The 23,636-nt window shown below is 44.4% G+C and overlaps 1 protein-coding gene across 2 annotated transcripts in view; it reads left to right on the plus strand.

The window, feature by feature from the left end:
- Positions 1 to 5,818: 5,818 nt before the first annotated feature.
- Positions 5,819 to 23,636, plus strand: part of KIAA0930 (KIAA0930 ortholog) — an 86,660-nt gene continuing 68,842 nt past the window's right edge. For both annotated transcript variants that reach the window (XM_040345798.1, XM_040345799.1), the window contains exon 1: positions 5,819 to 6,133. In XM_040345798.1, coding sequence (XP_040201732.1) covers positions 5,992 to 6,133 — 142 coding nt within the window. In that variant the 5' untranslated portion in view covers positions 5,819 to 5,991. The remainder of the gene's footprint in view (positions 6,134 to 23,636) is intronic.

Genomic DNA, 23,636 nt, shown 5'->3' on the forward strand with positions numbered 1-23,636 from the left:
GGGTCACAACGTATTTACATAAAACACGCCCCCATCACAGCCATTTGAATTCCGCGCCCTTACGCCGCCAAAGATACACTACGCTGCCGTAACTTACGGCGCAAATTCTTTGAGGATTCGAAAAAATAAAAATAAGTTACGGCGGCGTAGTGTATCTTACTGTAGATACGCTGCGCCCGGCGGAGAGAAGCGCCGAGGTACGTGGATCTGCCCCCTAAAATATACAGTGCCGTGCAAAAGTATTCACCCCCTTGGCTTTTTACCTATTTTGTTACATTACAGTCTCTAGTTCAATGTTTTTTTTAATTTGAATTATGTGATGGATCAGAACACAATAGTCTAAATTGGTGAAATAAAATTAGAAAAATATATACATATACCGTAACTATTTTTCAGAAATAAAAAAAATTATAATAAGGCATGTGCGTATGTATTCACCCACTTTGTTATAAAGCCCATAAAAATCTCTGGTGCAACCAATTAGATTCAGAAGTCACATAATTAGTGAAATGATGTCCACCTGTGTGCAATCTAAGTGTCACATGATCTGTCATTCCAGATACACATCTTTTTTAAAAGCCCCAGAGGCTGCAACACCTAAGCAAGAGGCACCACTAACCAAACACTGCCATGGAGACCAAGGAACTCTCCAAACAAGTAAGGGACAATGTTGTTGAGAAGTACAAGTCAGGGTTAGGTTATAAAAAAAATCTAAATCTTTGATGATCCCTAGGAGCACCATCAAATCTATCATAACCAAATGGAAAGAACATGGCACAACAGAAAACCTGCCAGGAGACGGCCGCACACCAAAACTCACGGACCGGGCAAGGAGGGCATTAATCAGAGAGGCAGCACAGAGACCTAAGGTAACCCTGGAGTAGCTGCAGAGTTCCACAGCAGAGACTGGAGTATCTGTACATAGGATGACAATAAGCAGGACGTTCCATAGAGTTGGGCTTTATGGCAGAGTGGCCAGAAGACAGACATTACTTTCAGCAAAAAACAAAATGGCACTTTTTGAGTTTGTGAGAAGGCATGTGGGAGATTTCCAAAATGTATGGAGGAAGGTGCTCTGGTCTGATGAAACTAACATTTTACTTTTTGGCCATCAAAGAAAAGGCTATGTCTGGCGCATAACCCAACACATCACATCACCCAAAGAACACCATCCCCACAGTGAAAAATGGTGGTAGCAGCATCATGCTGTGGGGATGTTTTTCAGCAATCGGGACTGGGAAACTGGTCGGAGTTGAGGGAAAGGTGGATGGTGCTAAATACAGGGATATTCTTGAGCAAAACCTGTACCACTCTGTGTGTGATTTGAGGCTAGGACAGAGGTTCACCTTCCAGCACGACAATGACCCCAAACACACTGCTAAAGCAACACTTGAGTAGTTTAAGGGGAAACATGTAAATGTGTTGGAATGGCCTAGTCAAAGCCCAGACCTCAATCCAATAGAAAATCTGTGGTCAGACTTAAAGATTGCTGTTCACAAGCGTTGAAGCGCAAACCATCCAACTTGAAGGAGGTGGAGCAGTTTTGCAAGGAAGAATGGGCAAAAATCCCAGTGGTAAGATGGGGCAAGCTCATAGAGACTTATCCAAAGCGACTTGGAGCTGTGATCAGGGGCGGACAGACAAATCATAGGGCCCCCGGGCAATAGAAGATTATGGGGCCCCCGGGCTTACAGATGGCCACCACGCCAGGAGGCAGTGCAGAGGCGGGGCAGCTAAAATCTCTGGATTTTCACATCAAAATTATGTCAGTTTCGGACATATCAGGGACAGATGTAATAAAAACAGATTTTTACATACTGTCCCTGGTTTTACTGAGCCTGGCAACCCTGATGGGGCCCCCTAGTGGCATGGGGCCCTCTGGCAGTGCCCGAGTGACTCAATGGTCAGTCCGCCCCTGGCTGTGATAGCCGCAAAAGGTGGCTCTACAAAGTATTGACTTTAGAGGGGTGAATAGTTATGCACATTGACTTTTTCTATTGGTCACTTGTGTAAAGTCCTTTAAAATCTACTTGTCCATCTCATGCTATCCTCTCCAGACAATGCTGCTATCTAAGGCATACATTATGTTTCTTATTTTTTTAACTAGTGGGTTGAATGAAAGCAAATGTCTTGATTCCCTCCATCTAGACATTCAGGGCTAGATTCAGAAAGAATTTACGTTGGCGTATCTATTGATACGCCACGTAAATTCAAAGCTGCGCCGGTGTATCTTCTTTCTGTATTCAGAAAGCAAGATACGCCGAAATTAGGCTAAGATCCGACTGGCGTAAGTCTCTTACGCCGTCGTATCTTAGTTGCATATTTACACTGGCCGACTTTAAAGGGTCACTAAAGGAAAAATTTTTTTTTGCTGAAATGACTGTTTACAGGGTATAGAGACATAAAAGTTAACCGATTCCTTTTAAAAATGATTAAAAATTGAATTTAATCTATCATATAATGTGCCTCTAGTTTCACGTTCGGTTTTAAAGGTACATACATGAATTTCCGGGTGAGAGGTGAGTCGGGAAGACTCACAGAACAAAAACAACAAATCCAGGGCAGTGTTTTGTTTTTAAAATGAATCTGATTGGTTCTGAGGAGTTTTAGACACACAGTAATGACAGCTCAGACCACCGTGAAAAGCTCCCAGTACGATGGTTATAAGGAAACAGGCAACCAGGAAGTGTGGACATCACAGCAGAATTACAGCTACTTCAAAGCAAAAACTAACAATGAGGACATGAAACCAGTACTGCAGTAAGGTAAAGGAAGCTATTTAGCTAAAAAAAAAAATTCCTTTAGTGACCCTTTAAGCTCACCCAGACACATACATTCTGATCCTACAACCTCCTTTAAATCTACCAACAACTACCGTAGTTCAAGTGCCTGCCTGATAATAGATTAATTGGATAGATTAATCAGGTTTATGTTACAAAGTTTTAGTAAATCTAAAGTTGATAGTACTATATGGTACTGTAACATGTATGGTGACCGGAAGGGTATCTTCAATGCACCCTGATAGATAGTGGAACCTCCATACAACAGGACAAGTGTTACTGACTAGATCACTAGGTGAAAAAATAAATAAAAAAACAAATGCAGCCACAGCATTTAGGAAATAATAAGCTGCAATGCAATACATTTTTGTATTTGGGTTTAATATCTCTTTAACAACTTCCCCCCCATGACCACCAGGTAAGCCCACTAGGGATGCCAATCAGTGGCCATTAGGGATGGCACTCTATGCCATTCAGTGATGCCTGCAAGTGCCTCCTGATCAATGCTGCCTATCAGTGCTGCCTATAAGTGCCCTCCAGTGCCACCTATGAGTGCCCATCGGTGCTGTATATCAGTGTTGTATATAAGTGCCACCTCAGAAGCAAAGGAGAAAACTTACTTATTTACAAAGTTTTGTAACAGAAAAAAAGTACAAGCTAAAATAAAAGCTCAAATGCCTGTAAAATCAGCTTTTTTTTTTGAGCTGTGGTGTGCATGTTCCTGTTGAGTTAACAAAACTCCCCAAACTCGTACATCAATGTCTTTATGGTCGTTGCTTTGTGAACTGTTGCGCAGTCATGTTGGAACAAAAAGGTGTCACCCCCAAACTGTTCCCACAAAGTAGGGAGCAAGAAACAGTCCAAAATGTCTTGGTATGCCGATGCTTTAAGAGTTCCCAACCCCTGAAAAACAACCCCACTCCATAATCCCCCCTCCACCAAAGGATTTCGACCAGTGCACAAAGCAAGGTCCATAAAGACATGGATGAGCGAGTTTGGGGTGGAGGAACTTGACTGGTCTGCAGAGTCCTGACCTCAACCCCATAGAACACCTTTGGGATGAATTCGAGCGGAGATTGTGAGCCAGGCCTTCTCGTCCAACATCAGTGCCTGACCTCCATAGACTATAGTATTAGGGTGTGCACCCCAAAGCTCAAACACACGTGTGTGTATGTGTATGGCCCACCCATTGCTCTCCTTGCCAGCACAGTGAAAGAGAAGTGCGTAAGCTCTTCTCTTATGGAAGAGCTGGTAAAAGGTAGAGCATTCCCAACTCCCCACTGCACTGCTACACAGAGCGATAATGCTAATGCACACTAACTGGCCTTAGAAATGCTCTTGTGGAAGAATGGTCAAACATTCCCATAGACACACTCCTAAACCTTGTGGACAGCCTTCCCAGAAGAGTTGAAGCTGTTATAGCTGCAATGGGTGGGCCAACTCAATATTGAACCCTACGGACTAAGATTGGGATGTCATTAACCACTTCCCACCCGGTCAATAGACAATTGACGTCCGGGAAGTGGTTGTGAAATCCTGACTGGACGTCTATTGACATCCTGCAGGATTTCATGGGGGCGCACAGCGCGGCGATCAGTAATGCGGGGTGTCAGTCTGACACCCTGCATCTCCGATCTTGATAAAGAGCCTCCGGCGGAGGCTCTTTACCACGTGATCAACCGTGTCCAATCATGGCTGATCACGATGTAAACAGGAAGAGCCGTTCCTCACCGACCGGCGGCTCTCCTGACAGGGGGGGTTTGCGCTGATTGTTTATCAGCGCAGCCCCCCCTCTGATGCCCACACTGGACCACCAAGGCAGCCCACACTGGACCACCAGGGAAGGGGGCAGTAAAAAAAATAAATAAATAGAAAGATGCCAATCAGTGCCCACAAATAGGCACTGACTGGCAACATGGGCACTGGGATAAACAAGTGATGCCCAGCAATGCCCTCAGTGCCACCCCTCAGTGCCCATCCATTCCCACCCATGCCCAGTGCCCACCTATCAGTACCCGTCAGTGCCACCCATGAGTGCCCATTAGTGTCGCCTATGAGTGCCCATTAGTGTCGCCTATGAGTGCCCATCAGTGCCGCCTATGAGTGCCCATCAGTGCCGCCTATGAGTGCCCATCAGTGCCGCATGCCAGCGCTGCCTATCAGTGTCCGTCAGTGCCGCCTACCAGTCCTGCCTATCAGTGCCGCCTCACCGGTGCCCATCAGTGCCGCCATATCAGTGCCCGTAATCGAAGAAGAAAACTTACTTATTCACAAAAAAATAACAGAAAAAAATAAAAACTTAATTTTTTTCAAAATTTTCGGTCTTTTTGTAGTTGTTGCGCAAAAAATAAAAATCGCAGAGGTGATCAAATACCTCCAAAAGAAAGCTCTATTTGTGGGAACAAAATTATAAAAAAAATTGTTTGAGCACAGTGTAGCATGACCGTGCAATTGTCATTCAAAGTGCGACGGCGCTGAAAGCTGAAAATTGGCTTAGGCATGAAGGTGCGTAAGTGCCCTGTTTGGAAGTGGTTAAAGTTCATGTGCGTGGAAAGGCAGGCGTCCCAATACTTTTGACGGTATAGTGTATAATTTTACATTTTGACCATAGCCAGTGTGTAGGTAAAATTACACATAGTTATCTTGTTTACAATTTAAAAAGATGAGCTATTATTTTATTTATATATAGATATCTATAGAACACTGACACAGAAATAAATAATAACGCCTCCTTCTATAGCTGTATTGTTCTCTTCCCTGAGGCTACATATTTCCTAGAATCCAGTGTAGATCCGGAGGGGCCCCACCCAGCCCCGATGATTCATTCCGATCACACACTGTGTGCCACCTTGAGGGTGAACTTGTCTGCAGCACACATGGCAGACCTCCTCGCTCAGCCCAGCCGCCTGACCTTATTCGCTTCCCCCTCTCTGTCCCTTTAAACCTCCAGCGCTCCTTCAATTGGCAGTCTATTTGCCTACCCCCGCCCTCCCGAGGCCTTCATTGGCCTCGCTCAGTCGCGCCCCGCCCTATTTGCGCTAGAGCCGCCCACTGATTGGCTGGGATCGCGGTGTGTTGCAGGAAGCTCCCTGCTGATCCGCTATGGGAGACGGAAGTGTCGCCTGACTGGGGGTCTCCGGCCGGGTGTCAGTGAGCCGGTGGGGTGGTCGGGGGACACACAGCAGTGAGATGAGAGCAGCCCCGGAGGGGGATGGCCGCCGTCAAGAGTCACAGCCGGGCCGGGAAGAGAGAGGAGGAGAACGGCGCTCTGGACCGCTCCCTCCAGCAGATGATCTCAGCGATAGTGGACGAGAGGAACCGCCTCAATATACGCCAGGAGATCAGCGGCCTGGGTGAGGGATATAGGGGGGCTCCGCTATACGGGGGTGGGGGGACAGCAGGGCCTGAACGGGGTCTGTTATTATTGGGGTCTCCTCATTGGAGGGAGGGGGTGATTGGTGGGTGAGAGGTTGATGATTGGAGAAAGGGGGATATGATTGGAGAAAGGGGGATATGATTGGAGAAAGAGGGGGATATGATTGGAGAAAGAGGGGGATATGATTGGAGAAAGAGGGGGATATGATTGGAGAAAGAGGGGGATATGATTGGAGAAAGGTGGATATGATTGGAGAAAGAGGGGGATATGATTGGAGAAAGGGGGGGATATGATTGGAGAAAGGGGGGGATATGATTGGAGAAAGAGGGGGATATGATTGGAGAAAGGGGGGGATATGATTGGAGAAAGAGGGGGATATGATTGGAGAAAGGGGGGGATATGATTGGAGAAAGAGGGGGATATGATTGGAGAAAGGGGGGGATATGATTGGAGAAAGAGGGGGATATGATTGGAGAAAGAGGGGGATATGATTGGAGAAAGGGGGGGATATGATTGGAGAAAGAGGGGGATATGATTGGAGAAAGGGGGGGATATGATTGGAGAAAGAGGGGGATATGATTGGAGAAAGAGGGGGATATGATTGGAGAAAGAGGGGGATATGATTGGAGAAAGAGGGGGATATGATTGGAGAAAGGGGGTGATTGGTGGGTGAGGGGGTGCTGATTGGAGAAAGGGGGTGATCAATGGAGGGAGGGGGTGATCATTGATGTTACTGGTAGTAAGGGATGGAGGAGTCTGACATTTATATGGGGGGGGGGGTCAGTATAATAGTGGGGTCTGATGACACCTGAGGGGCCCTATTATAGAGAAATACAATGCACTTTTGTCTATTACTGTGTGATGTACTAAAAGGGGCTCTGGCATTGCAATGTGTCTCGGTTGTCTATTATAAAATGATTTGTGTTTTCCCATTGGTGGGGGTCTTTATTATTGGGTGGTGTCGGTGCCGCCAGGAAGGACCTGATCAATGTAGCGGGATCTCCTGTACCGTCATAGATGATCATTGGTCGGGGGTCCTTATTATTGGGTTATGTACTAAGCTTCCTGTTCTAAAATAAGAATCCTTTTCATTAGTGGGGTTTTTATTATTGGTAATCATCAGTGCAATAGTAGAGGGTCTTGTAGTTTTATATAAATCTTTATTTTATGGTCTAAAAGAAGTATCTGACATTTATGCCCATCATTGACGGGGCCTTTATTATTGGGCAATGTACTAAAGGGGGAGGGCTGACATTTTGCGTCTGTCTAGGTGCTCTGTTATTAAAAGTTACGTTTTCATATGTATTTTTTTATAATGCATTGTGTCCATGCAATTCTGGGGGACCATAGTAGTGAGATCACTTGCAGAGAGCTGCTCTTTATTATTGTGTGATCTGGGCTCCCTTTTATATAGATGGATTTATCAAGAGGGTCTTCATTATTGGGGGGGGGGGGGATATCAATGTGATCTAGAAGGATCTGATCTTTGTAATCAGATCCTGTGTACAACTATACTCGTTGCTATTGTGTGATGTACTAAAGGGCGTCTGCTAGTTGTGTCTGTCTGGGTTTCCCTTTATGTAGAGGGATTTCTTCATCCTAGGTTGTGAGCTCTGATGAGCAGGACCCTCGGATTCCTCCTGTATTGGATTGTAAAGGCTCATTCACACTGCCGCTAAAAACCCTGTAATGTCTGCCCTCATGTTATAAAGCGCTATATAAATCCTAAATAATAATTATGGGGGGGGGGTGTTAGTGCGATCTAAGAGGATGTAAATAAACATTGTAGTGTGTAGTCATTGCAAAACTAATTGCCATTGTGTGATGTACTAAAGGGGGATCTAATACAGTGGTTCTCAACCTTTCTAGTGTCGTGACCCCTTCCTAAAATTTCCCAGGTTGTGGGGACCCCTAACAGTAAAATTATTTTCGTAGCGTGGGTTGTCGGCACCCAAAGCAAGACAAGTAATTTGCACCCATAACCCAGGAAAATTTAGAGCTCCCTGAGTTCCTTTCGACTTGTACAATATTAAAACCCCTTTGTGGTGTCTCGTAGCAGTGACACCTATGCTGAAATCAGGAGATGGGGTCTCCTCCAGCCCCTCCCACTTCACATTCCTCACCAGTCAGCTGACCTCTAGTCTCTGCCCCCCAGCCATGCCGTGAACTGAATGGGCGGCTGCGAAGAGGCTGAGTGGGCAAAAAGGCTGGGAGGGCAGTGCGGGCTTGAGGAACAGCCCAGGATTCGGTGACCCCTGGCAAATCATCATTTGACCCCCAGGTTGAGAAGCACTGATCTAATAGTTGTCTGCCTGGTCTCTTTTATAGGGTGGGATTTATCCTGGGGGGTTCTTATTGGTGGGTATCCGTGCCGTGTCTGTGTGCTTGCTGGCAGAGATAAATATTTAAGGGTCTTTTTATGCCAGAAATGTACAGAAGGATATGACAGCTGTGCCCTTATAGACTCTTCTATAGGATGACATATAATATTGGTGGGTGTCAGTGCAATGAGGGGGGCTCGGGTGATTCAGATGTAGACATGAATACTGATGGGGTCCTTGTAGTAATGAGGGTCTGACCATTGTTCCCCATTAGGCTCCCTTTATAAGAATGCATTTCTCAGGGGCTGGGTCTTTATCTTTGGGGGTAGGCTGTGCAATAAAGTACTATAATCCTTTCGGTGGGCTCACTTGTAGAGACTGAATAATATGATAAAATAAAGAGGGATCTGACCATTTTATGCCAGATTAATAGACTTTTTCTTTTATATAGAAAATCTTTCTTTATAATTTCTGGCCTCTTTTTTATTATTGGTGGGTTTCAATGCAATAAGAGGAACATATTGACCTCAAGGCTGAATTCTCACCTATGCATTTTGCAGATTTGCACTACAGAACGTGTTCCATAGGAAACCATGGTAAAGGGACTGTAGTGCAAATCTGCAAAAAGCACTAAAAATGCCATAGGTGTGAATCGAAGCCGGATTCTGGTGTCCTCTTCCGTAGAGAGAAGTATTGATGGAGCCTTTACAATGGGTGATACCACTCGGTAGTATTGTGTGCCTTGGCTAGGCTGTTGAGCTCTGATATAGGAAGACTTTTTTTCTCAATGATAGAGGTGCCAGCGCAATAAAAGGGGCATCTGATCATTCTGGGGTCTCTCTTGTAGAATCGGACAAATTATTGGAGCTTTAATGTCTTGATGATGTAACTGTAATAAAGGGAAATCTGACAACTCTTCTGTCTGGGCTGGTGGTTTAATTTATGAGATTTTTCATGGGAGGGGGGTGGTCTTCATTATGTATTAAGTGGCGTATTGGCCAGTTGTGATCGTATTGATGGGTGACGGTCCTGTCACCTAGAACAAAGGAAGTGTTGAGAACTGTGCCTATCAACGCTGATGGTCTCTTGTTTTCATTGGGGAAGTCTATTTTCAGCTTTAAGGGGATCTTATGTTGGTAACCGATCTCATAGGGAGATTCATTCTTACAGGGTCTTTTATTATTGGACAATCTGGCTGTATAACTGGGCGTGTTCTGGGTCCTTTTTTATTTTATTTTTTATTCTTATTTTTTTGCTAAACTGGTTCTGGGTAGTGATGTCTGTCGCAGGCTATACTCTTTATTGGACCCCTTTCACACTGGAGCGGTTTGCAGGCGCTATTGTGCTAAAAGTAGCGCCTGCAAACCGACCCTAAACAGCCGCTGCTGTGTCTCCAGTGTGAAAGCCCCGAGGGCTTTCACACTGGAGCGGTGCGCTAGTGTATACTGCTCCTCCGCCGCTCCTGCCCATTGAAATCAATGGGACACCACGGCTATACCGCCTCTGCAGAGGTGCTTTGCAGTGGTTTTTAACCCCTTGGCCGATAGCGGGGGGTAAAACCGCCCCTGCTAGCGGGCGAATACCGCTGTGAAATTGGCGGTAAAACGCCGCTAAAAATAGCAATGCTTTACCACCGATGCACCTCCTGCCCCAGTATGAAAAGGGGCCTTACTGATCTTTGTAATAAAGGGAGTATATGACAATTCTGGGCATGTCCTTGGTGTATTATTGACATATTTGTGTGGGTTTAAAGCCTCGTACACATGGTACGTTTGTTGGCCAACTGAGCGTCTGATTTTTGTCAAAAGGGCGTGCGTCAGGATCTTGTTTTGCATACGAACGGCACACAATTGTCGTGCCACAAACACGAACATAGTGACGTACTACAAGGAATTTCAGCTCTTGAGCGCCACCCTTTGGGCCCCCACTGCTAATTTCGTGTTTGAGCATTGATTCTGAGCATGTGTGTTTGTACTTTCGACTTTTTTGTGTGACGGACTTGTGTACTGAACATACGAAAATCGGACAACAGAGCATTGTCCGCCGAAAATTTACAAGCATGTCATCCAACATTTGTTGGCCAACAATTGTCAAAAGAAGCGTACTAACGGTAAGATTTTAGGACAACAGTGTCAACAGACAATCCCCTGTCAACAATCGCATCTTGTGTACGAGGCCTAAGACTACAAAATATGTTGATGGGATCTTTGTATTTCTAGTTAATTGTTTGTGGCAGGAGTCCCCAATGCCTCTCTCCCTGGCAGTAATATAATATTTTGATTGAGTTGACATGGCGTCTTTTGGCGGTTTCTCATTTTCCGTTCACACCTAGGCTTTTTGGGGCGTTTTTCTGCTCTAAGGCTGGATTAACACCTATGGCATTTTTAGTGCATTTTGCAGATTTGCACTACAGAACGTGTTCCATAGGAAACCATGTTAAATGGACTGTAGTGCAAACTTGCAAAAAGCACAAAAAATGTATAGGTGTGAATCCAGCTTTAGAAAAAAAAATGCCCAACAAGACCAATCCCATTAATTTCAATGGCCGCTGTTCACATCTGAGCGTTCTGTCGCCTAAAGCAAAACGCCCATCGATCAAAAAAGTACACAAGCTTCTTTTTTTGGGCAGATTACAGGCATTTTAATTCTTTTACATTGGTGACCTTTTGAACTTCAAACAGCAGGTACAAAAACGCAAAAAAACGCCTGTAAAATAGCAAAGCCTAGATGTGAACGGAGCCTAATGGATGATTTGTCCGTTTTCGTGGTCCCTTTTTTATAATGTGAAATTTGAGGTAGTGCTTCTATTGGACGTTTTCATTGCAGTAGCTTGGAGGGAGGTTGGCTGGATGATAATTCTGGTGCCCCCCCTCTCTCTCACTAGGTTTATTTTGATGTTAGTTGTTTAATTGTTTGATTTTATTTATTACAGGTAATTATGTAGCATGGAGAATATATGCAGCACAGCTTCACATCAGTCTGTACCCACAAGACGCTTGCATTCAATGGTCCCTACTTCACATACATATACGAGGGCCAATTTAGACAGAAGCCAATTAACCTACCGAAATGCCATTTGAAGTACCCAGAGGAAACTTATGCAAACTCCATGCAGGTAGTGCCCTAGATGGGATCTGAACTGATGACCCTAGTGCCAACTGCTAAGCTGCCACGGTGCTGATGATATTGTAATTAGCCGGGATCAGGCGTTATTAATAGGATGTGGTTTCTTGTTTGCTATAATGCCAGGAGTGGATGTATCCAGTAAGTCATGTAGGCTAATGGATTGCAACAATCATTTGACGGTTGTTTTTTTTATTTATTTTAAGCCTTTTCGGTTATTGCCAACAGAAGCGTGGTTCTTCATGTGACAGTGGCGATATTTTCTTTACAATTTTTTTATTTATTTTTTTACAGTGTTTTTTTTTTTTGGGGGGGGCGGGGTGAATTGTCAGTGTGTTTGTTTTTTTTATTTTTTATTTACATTTTATTTTTATTTTTTTAATATTTATTGCAATTTTTTATTTTTTTTTATCAGCCCTGTTGGGGGTCTTTGGTGAGATATCAGGGGTCTTAAAAGACCTCTGAAATCTCCCCTTTAAGACAGAGAAAGTGACTAAGGACACAGATTCCCCAGTCCCTTTCTCTGCAGCCTCAGCTGAAATGAATGGAGGGAAGCACCTCTCCATTCATAAACTGAAGCATCGTAAACACAGGTTACGATGCTCAGTTATGTGAATGGACAGAGTCAGTGATCACTGACTGTCCATTCAGAAAAGGTAGGAGCCGGGTTTATTGGCTGAGGCATCGGAGCATTTACTCAGGGAAATGCTCGGTATCGATACCGATACTAGTATCGGGACATCCCTATATCTTAAGTATAGTTTGGAGAGGGAACCCAGCGGTTTTAGCTTATTTTTCTTAAATGTTTGTTTCTCCATTTTGCAGCCAAAATAGAATAAGACCTACTTTATATTTGTTACGTGTCTCAATTCATTAAAGCACAACGTATTATAAAATAAAAAATTGCAGCTTTCCTTTTTTTAGATGCCCTATTCTGGACCTTCCATCTAGGAAAAATCTTTGTAAGGGTGATAGGCAGCTGTGTTTGGCTGTACTGTTATGGCTGATCTTGAACACTGTGCTTACACAAGGTTAAAGGCTAAGACCCCTTTCACACTGGAGTGTATTGCAGGGGCTATAGCGTTAAAAATAGCGCCTGCAATGCGCCCCTAAAAATCTGTCCCCATTCACTCCAGTGTGAAAGCCCGAGGGGCTTTCACACTGGAGTGGTGCGCTAGCAGGACGGTAAAAAAAAATCCTGCTAGCTGCATCTTTGGAGCGGAGGAGAGGGGTGTTTACCACGGCTGCCCAATGAAATCAATGGGACAGCGCGGCTATACCGCCAGCAATGCGCTGCTTCAGCAGTCCATTGCGGGCGGTTTTAACCCTTTATCGGCCGCCAACTGGGGTAAATGCCCCCCGCTAGCGTCCGAAATGCGCCGCAAATCTGCCCATAGCGTCGGCAGTAAAAATAGCGGCGTTTTACCACCGACGCTATGGGCGGCACAGTGTGAAAGGGCTCTTAGGCTCTGGGCTGCTTCCATTGTATATTAATGAGGACAGGCTTGGGACAGACTCGCTGTGATATTGTTAAAAAAAAAGCAGTCTCTGAATGGCGCTCGTGCTCGGCAGTTGACAGCCTGTGTTCACAATGCATTAGGCTGGCTGCTCAGCACAAGCAAGTGGAGATCACTGATGTAGAGGGGTCTGACAATTGTCTCCAACTTTCAGGATCACAGGATTACATTGGTTCAAGCTGGACCAATAAAACTATGTAAAAATAGTGTATATCAAACTTGGAATTCATCCAAAAGAAAGAGATGTTGAATAATGGCAGTGGCACACTGTAGTCAGTCTCATATGTGTGTGTATATTTAGCATGACATCTAAGGAGCTTCAGCTTGTAGAAGAGTGAACAGCACGCTTGTATGAAACTTTCAGCAAGCTTTTGCAAAGCTTTCAGGAAAATGTTATAAACATGTCTTCATGGGAGTGCTGATTGTCACTTTCAACAAGCTACTAGCAGGCTTTAAATTAGCGTAAAGCTGTGCTGAAGCCAGCTAGCAGCTTGTTCAAAGTGACAGTCAGCACTCCCATGAAGAGATGTGTTCAGAATTTACCAACTGGAGCTGTTTTGTACTTTACAGCTTGCGGAAAGCTCTGTAAATGCTGGCTGCTCTTATACAAACTGAACCCAGTGTAAAACATGCCTTATTGGGATTATATCTTTAATCCAAGGACCATTCTTGAGAGTCGGAGACAGTTGACAACTATGCCTCGGTTACTTTTCTTATATCAGCTGGAGGTCTCAAGCTATTGTGAGTGTCGGTGTGCCATTTGCCAGGACATGTAGTCTTTGTCCATGGGCCTATATTGACAGCCACTGTGATTTCTGGATTGTGAGACCCAAATTGCACTAATATGGTCTGGGAGGGGATTTTATATGTGCAGCAATATTCAACTTTTAGAGAACTTTAATTTTTGGTTTCAGCCTCTGTTTTGTATAATGACCCGTGGCAGAACCAAGCTTATAATAAGACCACATAAAAAGCAGTGATGTGAAGTGATGCATCCGATTTGTACCTTTCACCAGCTTAGAGAAATCTGAACAATTCTAGTGGAATGCTGATTGGTTGCTAGCCGCTACAAGGCGCATTGTGCTTTGGTTTATTGAAAAAGCTGAAAATTTCTGCTTTATTTTAAAAGTAAAATGCTGTATTTTGGGTGAGCTTAGATTATTATTGTCTTTTTTCTTTTTTTCTTTCTTTTTTTCCTCAGAGCTTGGGCTGAGAGAGGAAACTGTGTTCCACGGCTCAATTTTTTATTTATTTTTTTAGTACTTTTTCTTTTAAATTGGAGGCTTCATTTCTGTCTGTCTTCCATTATTTTTCTTTTTTTTTTTTCTTTACCGAGTGGCTTAATTTCTTAGCAAAACAGGATTGTCCTTCATTTCCTTTGTTATCAGGCAGTGCGAGGGACCCGCCTAGTCTCCCAGTATAACAGACTTTGGATCATTTCCATCTTTGATTTCCATTGATGTGCCGGCTGCTTTTCTATTTTAAATATTTTTACATTCTGATTTATGCTCATTAATTATCTATGGGATTCTTCTCCATCTGGTTTTTCAGGCTGTGTTCAGTGCACTTTGGGGTATGGGGCCCAGTACCATCCATTGTGTTCGGAAGGGGAACAGATACCTTTTGTTTATGATCACCACACTGCCAAGATGCTTTCTGGAAACCTATTCTAAAAAGTCTACAAACTGATCTTTAAATTTCAATGATACCATTCCTATGTATAGGAGATGCTATTTTCCTCCATTTTTCCCATCATTTCACAGAAACTTACTTCCTGTGTTGTACCATATGATTGGTTGAAAGCAAAACTATAGGGATCTATTAATCATTGTTTTCACTCAAGATTCACACCACTTTTATCCACTTTTTGCATTAGATTTGATTAGAAAATGGTTGAAAATATTAATTAATAGATCCCCATTTATGAATGCTTGTAGGCAGATGCACTATATTGTCAAAAGTATTGGGACACCTGCCTTTACACGCACATGAACTTTAATGGCATCCCAGTCTTGGACCCCATACACACTTCGATTTTCTTCAGATTTACCAAAACCAAGGGCCTGCCTGATTTGTATACAAATTGAAACTGTTAAGATTTGACCTCATAATTTATGGTTTTGGTAAATCGGGAGACAAAAATCTGCAGAAAATCTGTGTATGGGGTCTTGGTCCGTAGGGTTCACTATTGAGTTGGCCCACCCTTTGCACTGATGTGAACGAGAGAGCCTGGCCTGCAGGCTCCGATTTAATTAATCTCAAAGGTGTTCTATTGGGTTGAGGTCAGGACTCGGTGCAGGCCAGTCAAGTTCCTTCTCCCCAAACTCGCTCACCCATGTCTTTTATGGACAGCCTATCCAGAAGAGTTGAAGCTGTAACTTCATATTATAGCCTACAAACTAAGACTGGAATGGCATTCAAGTTAAATAGTTAAATGCACATTAAAGGCAGGCATCCCTATACTTTTTGACAATATAGTGTATATCCCAGAAATTTGGGGGGGGGGTGGGGGTCAGTGCCCATCTTTAAATGTAATGCTCCAACTTTGTGGTCAAGTAAGTATTTTGTTTGTTGGAAAGGGGGAGGTGTTCCTTACAGACAGTCCTGATGACTGCCCATCTTGGGGTGCTATAGGAAGGGGGACAATAGCCATTGACTATGTTTTCTTACTCAACCAAGCACTTTGTCTTCTGAGAAAGGGCTTTTGGGGTCTGCCTGCCATAAACATTGTATTGTAGTTCAAATTTACCACTTGTTCTCATTAAGAAACCTGTAAGTTGAGTGATGTTGTCGACTCCCTCCCATTATGAAAATGTTCTCCGTCATGCAAATCCAATAGATTCCCCATTGTAAGCTGCAGACACAGAAGAAGTAAAGAGATAGGAAATTTGACTTTACTCTGAATTTTTTTATCTATGATAAAATATTGTTGCCAGAAACAGCTAGGTAGAATTTCCAGAAGGTCATCAATGGGAGTCTCCGTAGTTATCTCGGTTTGGATTTTGTATGAAGGCAACTTACAGCGGTTTTGTGTAAGATAACATTGTGAGCATCTACAGTATTGTCATGTTATCAGTATATTAACAGATTGTATCTAGATCAGGGGTGTCAAACGAAATGTTAGCGTGTGCCGCATCAGAATTCTGATTGCCCTCAAAAGGGCCGGTTGTTTCTGTAAAATTAAGATGTCCAGCGCATCCCCTCCCCTTACATTAGATGTCAAGAGCCACCCCACCATCAGAAGTTGAGTCCCCTACTCTCCCTTACATCAGTGTACCCCCCTTTCCTTATGCTGCTTCTGGGAAGAAGCTGGGTGCATTGCTTGAAAGTAGAAAGGAGGGGTCTGGAGTAGGACCAGAGGAGGGCTGGAGCTCTCCTGCAGCTGCAGGAGAGGTGCGAGGGCCACATGAAATGATCTGGAGGGCCGGATTCGGCCCGTGGGCCTTGTGTTTGACACCTGTGATCTAGATGATGGTAAAAAGTATATCTCTAAAGCCAAACTCCCTTTTGTGATAAATATATTCCACAACAGGTGCTACAACAAAAGAAGCAACATTTCAGTACTCGCATCCCATCCGGCCCTGTCCCCCAAAGACTCCTTGTCCATTGATGCTTCTGCTGCTCATCTTTCCCAGTCATTCAACTTGTTTCCTCTGATCCTGGTGTATCACGGAGCTGCCATAATGTTGGCCTTTCATACTACCCTGGGCTCACGGTGCTGCTCTACGGAATGGCCTTTGCCTGTCATTATGTGAGCTCTGTACTTTCCAGGAGCAAGGACAGGCTATTGTGGTTGGGTGGTAGGGCTGTTTTGGGGTCATGCGTGGTTGAGCCCAACCTGGGGTTGGCATTAACAAGGAAAAAAATGGATACCAGACTACAGTGGTTTCCCTTTACCCAGTGTATGTGTAGACAGGGCATATTATTGTTTGAACTCTTGCCATTTATAAGATGGAGAGCCGACTTTCTGCTTTATCTACAAAAGCTGATGACTTTATCACAAGTAATGCCAGTTTCCAATTAATCACTGTCTAAGGAATATAATCTAATGTGTTCTCTTGCACTCTGTCATCCATCCATCTTATAAATGATTATCTTCTGGGGAGTGGTGGTTTACGTATTGCATCATAAATTGTTGGGTAACTCATTTTTGCATGTGCTTGGTGATTTTGAAATCTGTGTCAGGTTTATAATTAGGAGACTGGCAATCGATCTACTTTGGTTTTCTGATATCTGGTTCTCATGGACAACAGCAGTACTATTCGTTTGGTCTTATGGGCCGTACACACGATCCGAATATTGTATGAAAACTGTAGCCCGAGGAAGAATCGCACGATAATCGGATCGTTGGTACAGAGCTTTTCGAGTGCTGATCATTACAATTCTATTTATTTATTTATTTATTTTTAGATTGGACAAGCGTGAAAATTTTCCTAGTACGATACCAGATTGTTTGATTTTAATTTAGTCAGTATGGTTGTCATCCAAAAATACAATACAAATACATTACAACACAAGACATCACTTCCTATTTTTTTTTTTTATTTTTTTTTGTCATACAAGATTTTTTGCGACTTTAGACCCATTCAATTTCTACCTTCTTCTTCTTTTTTTTTTTTTTTTTTTTTCCACTCATCCTTCCCTCAATGACATGAAGTTTGCCAGTACCGTATGCCCCACACCATGATGTTCCACCTCCAAACTTCACTGTTGATATGGGGGGTGTTTTTGGGGTGATGTGCAGTGCCATTTGACCTCCAAACACGGTGTGTATTGTGGCATTCAAAGAGTTAAATTTTGGTCTCTTCTAGAGCAGGGCGATTTTGGCCCCCAAAAAAATCTGCGATTTCAAAAAAGCCTCAATTCACAATTCGAATCAAGTGTTTTTTTTTCCTGATGGATACTGTGCCGGTCCTACATTTTTAGACTAGGCCGAAGCCGCGGCCTCACCTAAAAAGTCCTGCCCGCAGCTCGCCACGATCCTGGGAAAGGACCGCGGTTTTGGCCTAGTGCGCGCAGCACCGGTCGTATGGAAAAAGAAAAAAATAGATTTGGTCAAAATCTGTATCGATTTGCCCTAGCAACTCTATTCAAATTGTGTGTGTGTGTGTGTGTGTGTGTGGTGTTTTTTTTTTTTCCCGGTCCTAGTCTCTTCTGACCAGACTATTTTCTCCCAGTATTTCACAGGTTTGTCTAAATGTTGTGCAGCATGTGTGTTTTTTTTTTTTTTTTTTTTCTTTTGGCAATGGAGTCCTGCGTGATGAGGGTGCATACAGGCCATGGCGGTTGAGTTCATTTCTTAGGGTCCTTTCACACGGAGCAGACCGTTTCTGTGTCCGCTCCGTGTGTCCGCCAAAGCTCAGCGGGGATCCTCCGTCATCCCCGCTGAGCTGTCGGCGGATAGGGCGGTCCCCGCACAGTGCAGAGACCGCCCTGTCTCTGCTCTGCTCTCCCCTATGGGGGATCGGATGCAGTCGGACCGTCTGTCCGTCTGCATCCGATCCGTTCCGCCGAACGGAAGAAAAATAGGGTTTCTTCCGTTCGCAAAAGCAGATCCCGACGGACGCGGACGTTAGCGGATGCTCCATCCGCTAACGGACGCGATCCCATAGGGATTCATTACAAGTCCGTTAACGGACTTGTAATGAACGAACGGTCCGCTAGTGTGGAAGGACCCTTATTGTTTTCTTTGACACAATTGTACCTGGCAATTCCAGGTTTTTCCGAAGCTCTCCACAAGTGGTCCATGGCTCTTGGACAACTCTTCTGATTAATTATTTCACTCCTCTGTCAGAAATCTTGCAAGGAGCACCTGGTTGCGGCAGGTTTATGGTGAAATGATGTTCTTTACACTTCTGGATTATGGCCCCGACAGTGCTCACTGGAACATTCAGACGTTTAGAAATTCTTCAGTAACCAATGCCATCAGTATGTTTTGCAACAGTAAGTTTGTGAAGGTCTTTGAAAGAGCTCTTTACGTTTACCCATCATGAGATGTTTCTTGTGTTGACACCTTGGTAATGAGACACCTTTTTGTAGGCCATCAGTTCAGACTGAACAGCAGATATTAATTTTCACTGACAAGGGGCAGGATCACTTTCTAATTGCTGATAGATTTCAGCTGGTATCTTGGCTTTCCATGCCTTTATACACTTTAGGCCCCTTTCAGACGTCCGCTCCGCCTGTCCGTTTTTACAAGTCCGTTAACGGACTTGTAATACATCCCTATGGGATCGCGTCCGTTAGCGGATGGAGCATCCGCTAGCGTCCGCGTCCGTCGGGATCCGGTTTTCGGACGGAAGAAAACCCTATTTTTCTTCCGTCCGGCGGAACGGAACTGATGCAGACGGACACACGGTCCGTCTGCATCCGGTTCCCCATAGGGCAGAGCGCAGCTGAGACAGGGCGGTCCCTGCACTGTGTGCGGGGACCGCCCTATCCGCCGACAGCTGAGCGGGGATCCCCGCTGAGCCGACTGAGACACACGGAGCGGACCCAGAAATGGTCAGCTCCGTGTGAAAGAGCCCTAACTTTCTTCATGTGATCAATCCTTTTTTTTTTTTTTGGCTCACAGTGCTGTTAATCAAAGCCAGTGATGAGGGGGAAGGGCAGAGTCCTGCTGTCTGTGTCAAAAGATGTAGCAGGTCTCAGGAGTAAGCACATACAAGTGCCCCCATGGGAAGTGGCTTTACCTTTTTACATTCGCTTTAACCGCCGCCCTTCTCCCAAAGTTCGTACTTTAGAAGGCTGGAAGGCAGCTAAGTCACTTTTGGGAAGGTGTGCAACAGGGATAGATGGGCTACTGAGTCACTATTGAAAGGGGAAGTTGAGCTTCTGAGTCACTGCTGGGAGAAAGGGAGCTCAACTGCAGAGTCACTGCTGGAGAAGGGGGTCTATGCATCTGAAGGCTGGTACACACGTGCTGAAAATCGTCTGGTTCAACAGAAACCGGTGGGATCAGGGGGGAGCGGGGCTGCCGAGTCACTGGTGGCGGGATCAGGGTGGAGTTAAGCAGGGCTACTGACTCACTGGTGGGATCAGGGTGGAGTGGAGCGGGGCTACTGACTCACTGGTGGGATCAGAGTGGAGCGGGGCTGCCGAGTCACTGGTGGGATCAGGGGAGGGGAGCAGGGCTGCTGAGTCACTGGTTGAATCAGGGAGTGGAGAGGAGCTGAGCTGCCGAGTCGCTGGGGAGATCAGGGTGCAGTGGCGCGGGGCTGACGAATCACTGGTGGGATCAGGGTGGAGGGGAGCTGTTGAGTTGCTGCTGGAAGGGGGAACTGTGCTAGAAAGGAAATGATTTCAATGACCTCAGTGCTTCTGCAGTGAAATTTGAGTATTGGGCCCCATGCACACAGGACATATTATTATTATTATTATTATTATTATTATTATTTTCCTCCCCCCCCCCCCCCCCCCCCCCAGACGCCTTTTGCTCTAGGGCAGTAGAATGCTGCATAAAAAAAACACAACCCCGTTTAGGTGTGTCAAGCGTTTGGGTGTTCATTCCATTGGTCAGAATAATAATTTGGTTATTGGAATGAATGCTCAAGCACTAAACAAGCTTTGTCTTTTGCTGTGTTCAGCATTTTTTCTGCCCAAACTCTCCTGTCTGGGTTTTTTCTTTTCGGCCTATAAATGCTTCTCTTCTAATACACTTGTGTACCTGTGTGTGCATGGCCATATAGGCCAACATATAGATGGGGGGGGGGGGGGGGGGGAGAAGGCAAATGCCTGTTGAAGCAGTGTTGTTGTTACATCTTGCGTGCACTGGGCCTAATTTGTTCCACAGTGCCTGTATATACAGAGGGTAGTGAGGGTTTGTTTAAAAAGTCATTACTGCTTGTTAAAAATATTTAACTACTTGAATGGTCATTGCCTGGCTATAAATTCACTTTATAGCACTGCATTTTTTTGTCATTGCCAAGTGTGGATGTAACAATGGCTGACTTCTGTTGAAGCATTTATTGATTTGGGAAGTGTTACATCTGAGACAATAAAACGAATGAGCACATTTAGGATTCAGGGAATTGCTATTGACTTTCTTTCCTCTGTCGGGTGAAAAACCTTTGAAGTACAGAAGGCTGCCAGTGGGGATTTTACCATTTTTTTTTTTCTGTAATGCAAACTGTATATAATCACCCCAATTGACTACTGATCCGGATCATTATCTGCCTTATTCTCTAACAATTAACTTTTTATTTTTGTCCCTTTTTTGGTTTGTAAAATACCACAAAACACTTTCAATGGTATGTATCTGAGTGTGCAGACTATATATTGATCCTGCCAGAAATCATGCACGCTAACTTCCTGTGCTGCCCTCCTATTGGTTACTTTGTTCCCTCTATCTCCGAGGACTACTGTTATAAAGGAAAAGGCAGGTTTTTGTAGTCCCATCCTGGTGTGTGTGTATGTGTTTGTTTTTTTTGTTTTTTATTCTGCGTACTTTAGCATGGGTAAGCCTTGTCAACTTATGTAAAAAATAAAATAATTGTTGGATAGTTGACGACAAATTCTTTTTTTTTTTTTTTTTCTTGGGTTTAGAATCGCTTTAACTGTACAAGGGCGCAGTGTTAATTGATAGTCCCAGAATATAAGGCAATGTATATACTGGTGAGACAGCAGGTTTTCAAGTGTTCTAGCTGAGCTTGTATGCACTGTGTAAGCAGGAGGCATTCAGCCATATCCCAGTTACACATTCTGTTTACTTTACATTATCCAGCCTTGTGTGCCTGTGTGCTCTGCATAGCTGAATGGTATTGTGCAGGATTGTTTCACACTTGGGTTAAGTATTTCGCATGTAGAATTTAAAAGTTTGTTTAGCAAACACATGGCATGCATGGAATTTCTCAAGGGGGAATGGAGTCCAATTTATTTAGTTAGTATTTATCGAATACACTGCTTCTAAAGTGCCCCCTGCCTGTTGAAATGAATGGGCAGCGCCTCGGCAGCAGCGTTTTGTAGCGTTTTGTGGGTGCTTTTGACCCTTTATTCAGACACTAGCAGGGGGTTAAAAGTGTCTGGTGGTGGCCGTTGGCATTACAAGTAAAACAGCAGTTCTAATGTGTTTTTTTCACTGCCATCTCCTTCCCTCAAATTAGAACCCTCCAAACATTACATATATTTTTTATTCTAACACATTAGAGAAAAAAATGGCGGTCGCTGCAATACTTTCTGTCACACCGTATTTGCGCAGTTATTTGGGGGAAAAAAAAAAAAACCAGTTGTTATCCCAATTTATTTATTTTATATTGTGAAAGATAATGTTACGCCAAGTAAATTGATACCCAACATGTCACGCTTCAAAATTGCGTCCGCTCGTGGCATGGCGACAAACTTTTACCCTTTAAAATCTCCATAGGCGACGTTTAAAAAAATTCTACAGGTTGCATGTTTTGAGTTGCAAAGGAGGTCTAGAGCTAGAATTATTGCTCTCGCTCTGAACGATCACGGCGATACCTCACATGTGTGGTTTGAATACCGTTTACATATGCGGGCGCTACTCACGTATGAGTTTGCTTCTGCGCGCGAGCTTGGCAGGACGGGGCGCGTTGTCAAACCCTGCTTTTCATGCAAAAAAATATGCATTTTATTTGTAATTTTTTTTAAGGGGAACTTATCCTTATAGGTTTTAAGGGCAAGACCTTTTTACCTTAAAGTGTTTGTGAACCTTCATGTTTTTTCACCTTTAATGCATCCTATGTATTAAGGTGAAAAAACACCTGGCAGTCACCGCCCCCCCCCCCCCCCCGTTTTACTTACCTGAGCCCCGAATTTGCCTTGGCTCTTGATTGGATAGATTGATGGCAGCGCCGCTGTTGTCAATCAAATCCAATGACCTGGCGGGTGGGGCTGATTCATACATTTTGGCGGCTATGGACGCTGAATGAATGACTCAGGAGCGCGCCCGCAAGGTAACCCCCCTGGGAGATCGCTTCTACTAGGGGGGTTATCTAATGCAGGGAGGCGCCGCAGAGGGACCCCAGAAGTCCTTTTCGGCACCAGATAAGTATGATCTGTTTTTTCATAATCCAAGCCTTTACAACCCCTTTAATGCATTCCCCGAGTTCTGTCTCTATCCAGCGCTCTGCCTGTCTGTAAGTGGCACTGGTCCCAGTTCCTCTCCTCACAGGAAACAGCCAGCAGCGGGTGTCATTGGCTCTTGCTGCTGTCAATCAAATCCTTTGAGAAGGTGGCAGGGCGGAGCTGCAATGTGTGTGCATATAGGAGCAGAGAGTGCCGCTGACGAACGCCAGAAGACGGTTCGGGTCAGCTCCCTGCAATACCATTGGACAGAGTAGGCGAATTGAACATGTTTATTATTTTAGTGGAAAAAAATAAATGTAAGCCTGTACAACCGCTTTAGGTTACTGTTAGGAATTTTACCTTCAAGGTGATGGTTTGGCGCAGTTGACTTTTATAGTTCCTTGTGGTGCCATATGTTTTGGATCATAATTTTATAACAACATCCAAGAAGCCCGTGATTGGGCCCCTGGCAGGGGTAGAATGTGCCAGAGAA

This window comes from Rana temporaria, chromosome 3 (genome assembly GCF_905171775.1).
Source record: "Rana temporaria chromosome 3, aRanTem1.1, whole genome shotgun sequence".
Lineage (NCBI taxonomy): Eukaryota > Metazoa > Chordata > Amphibia > Anura > Ranidae > Rana > Rana temporaria.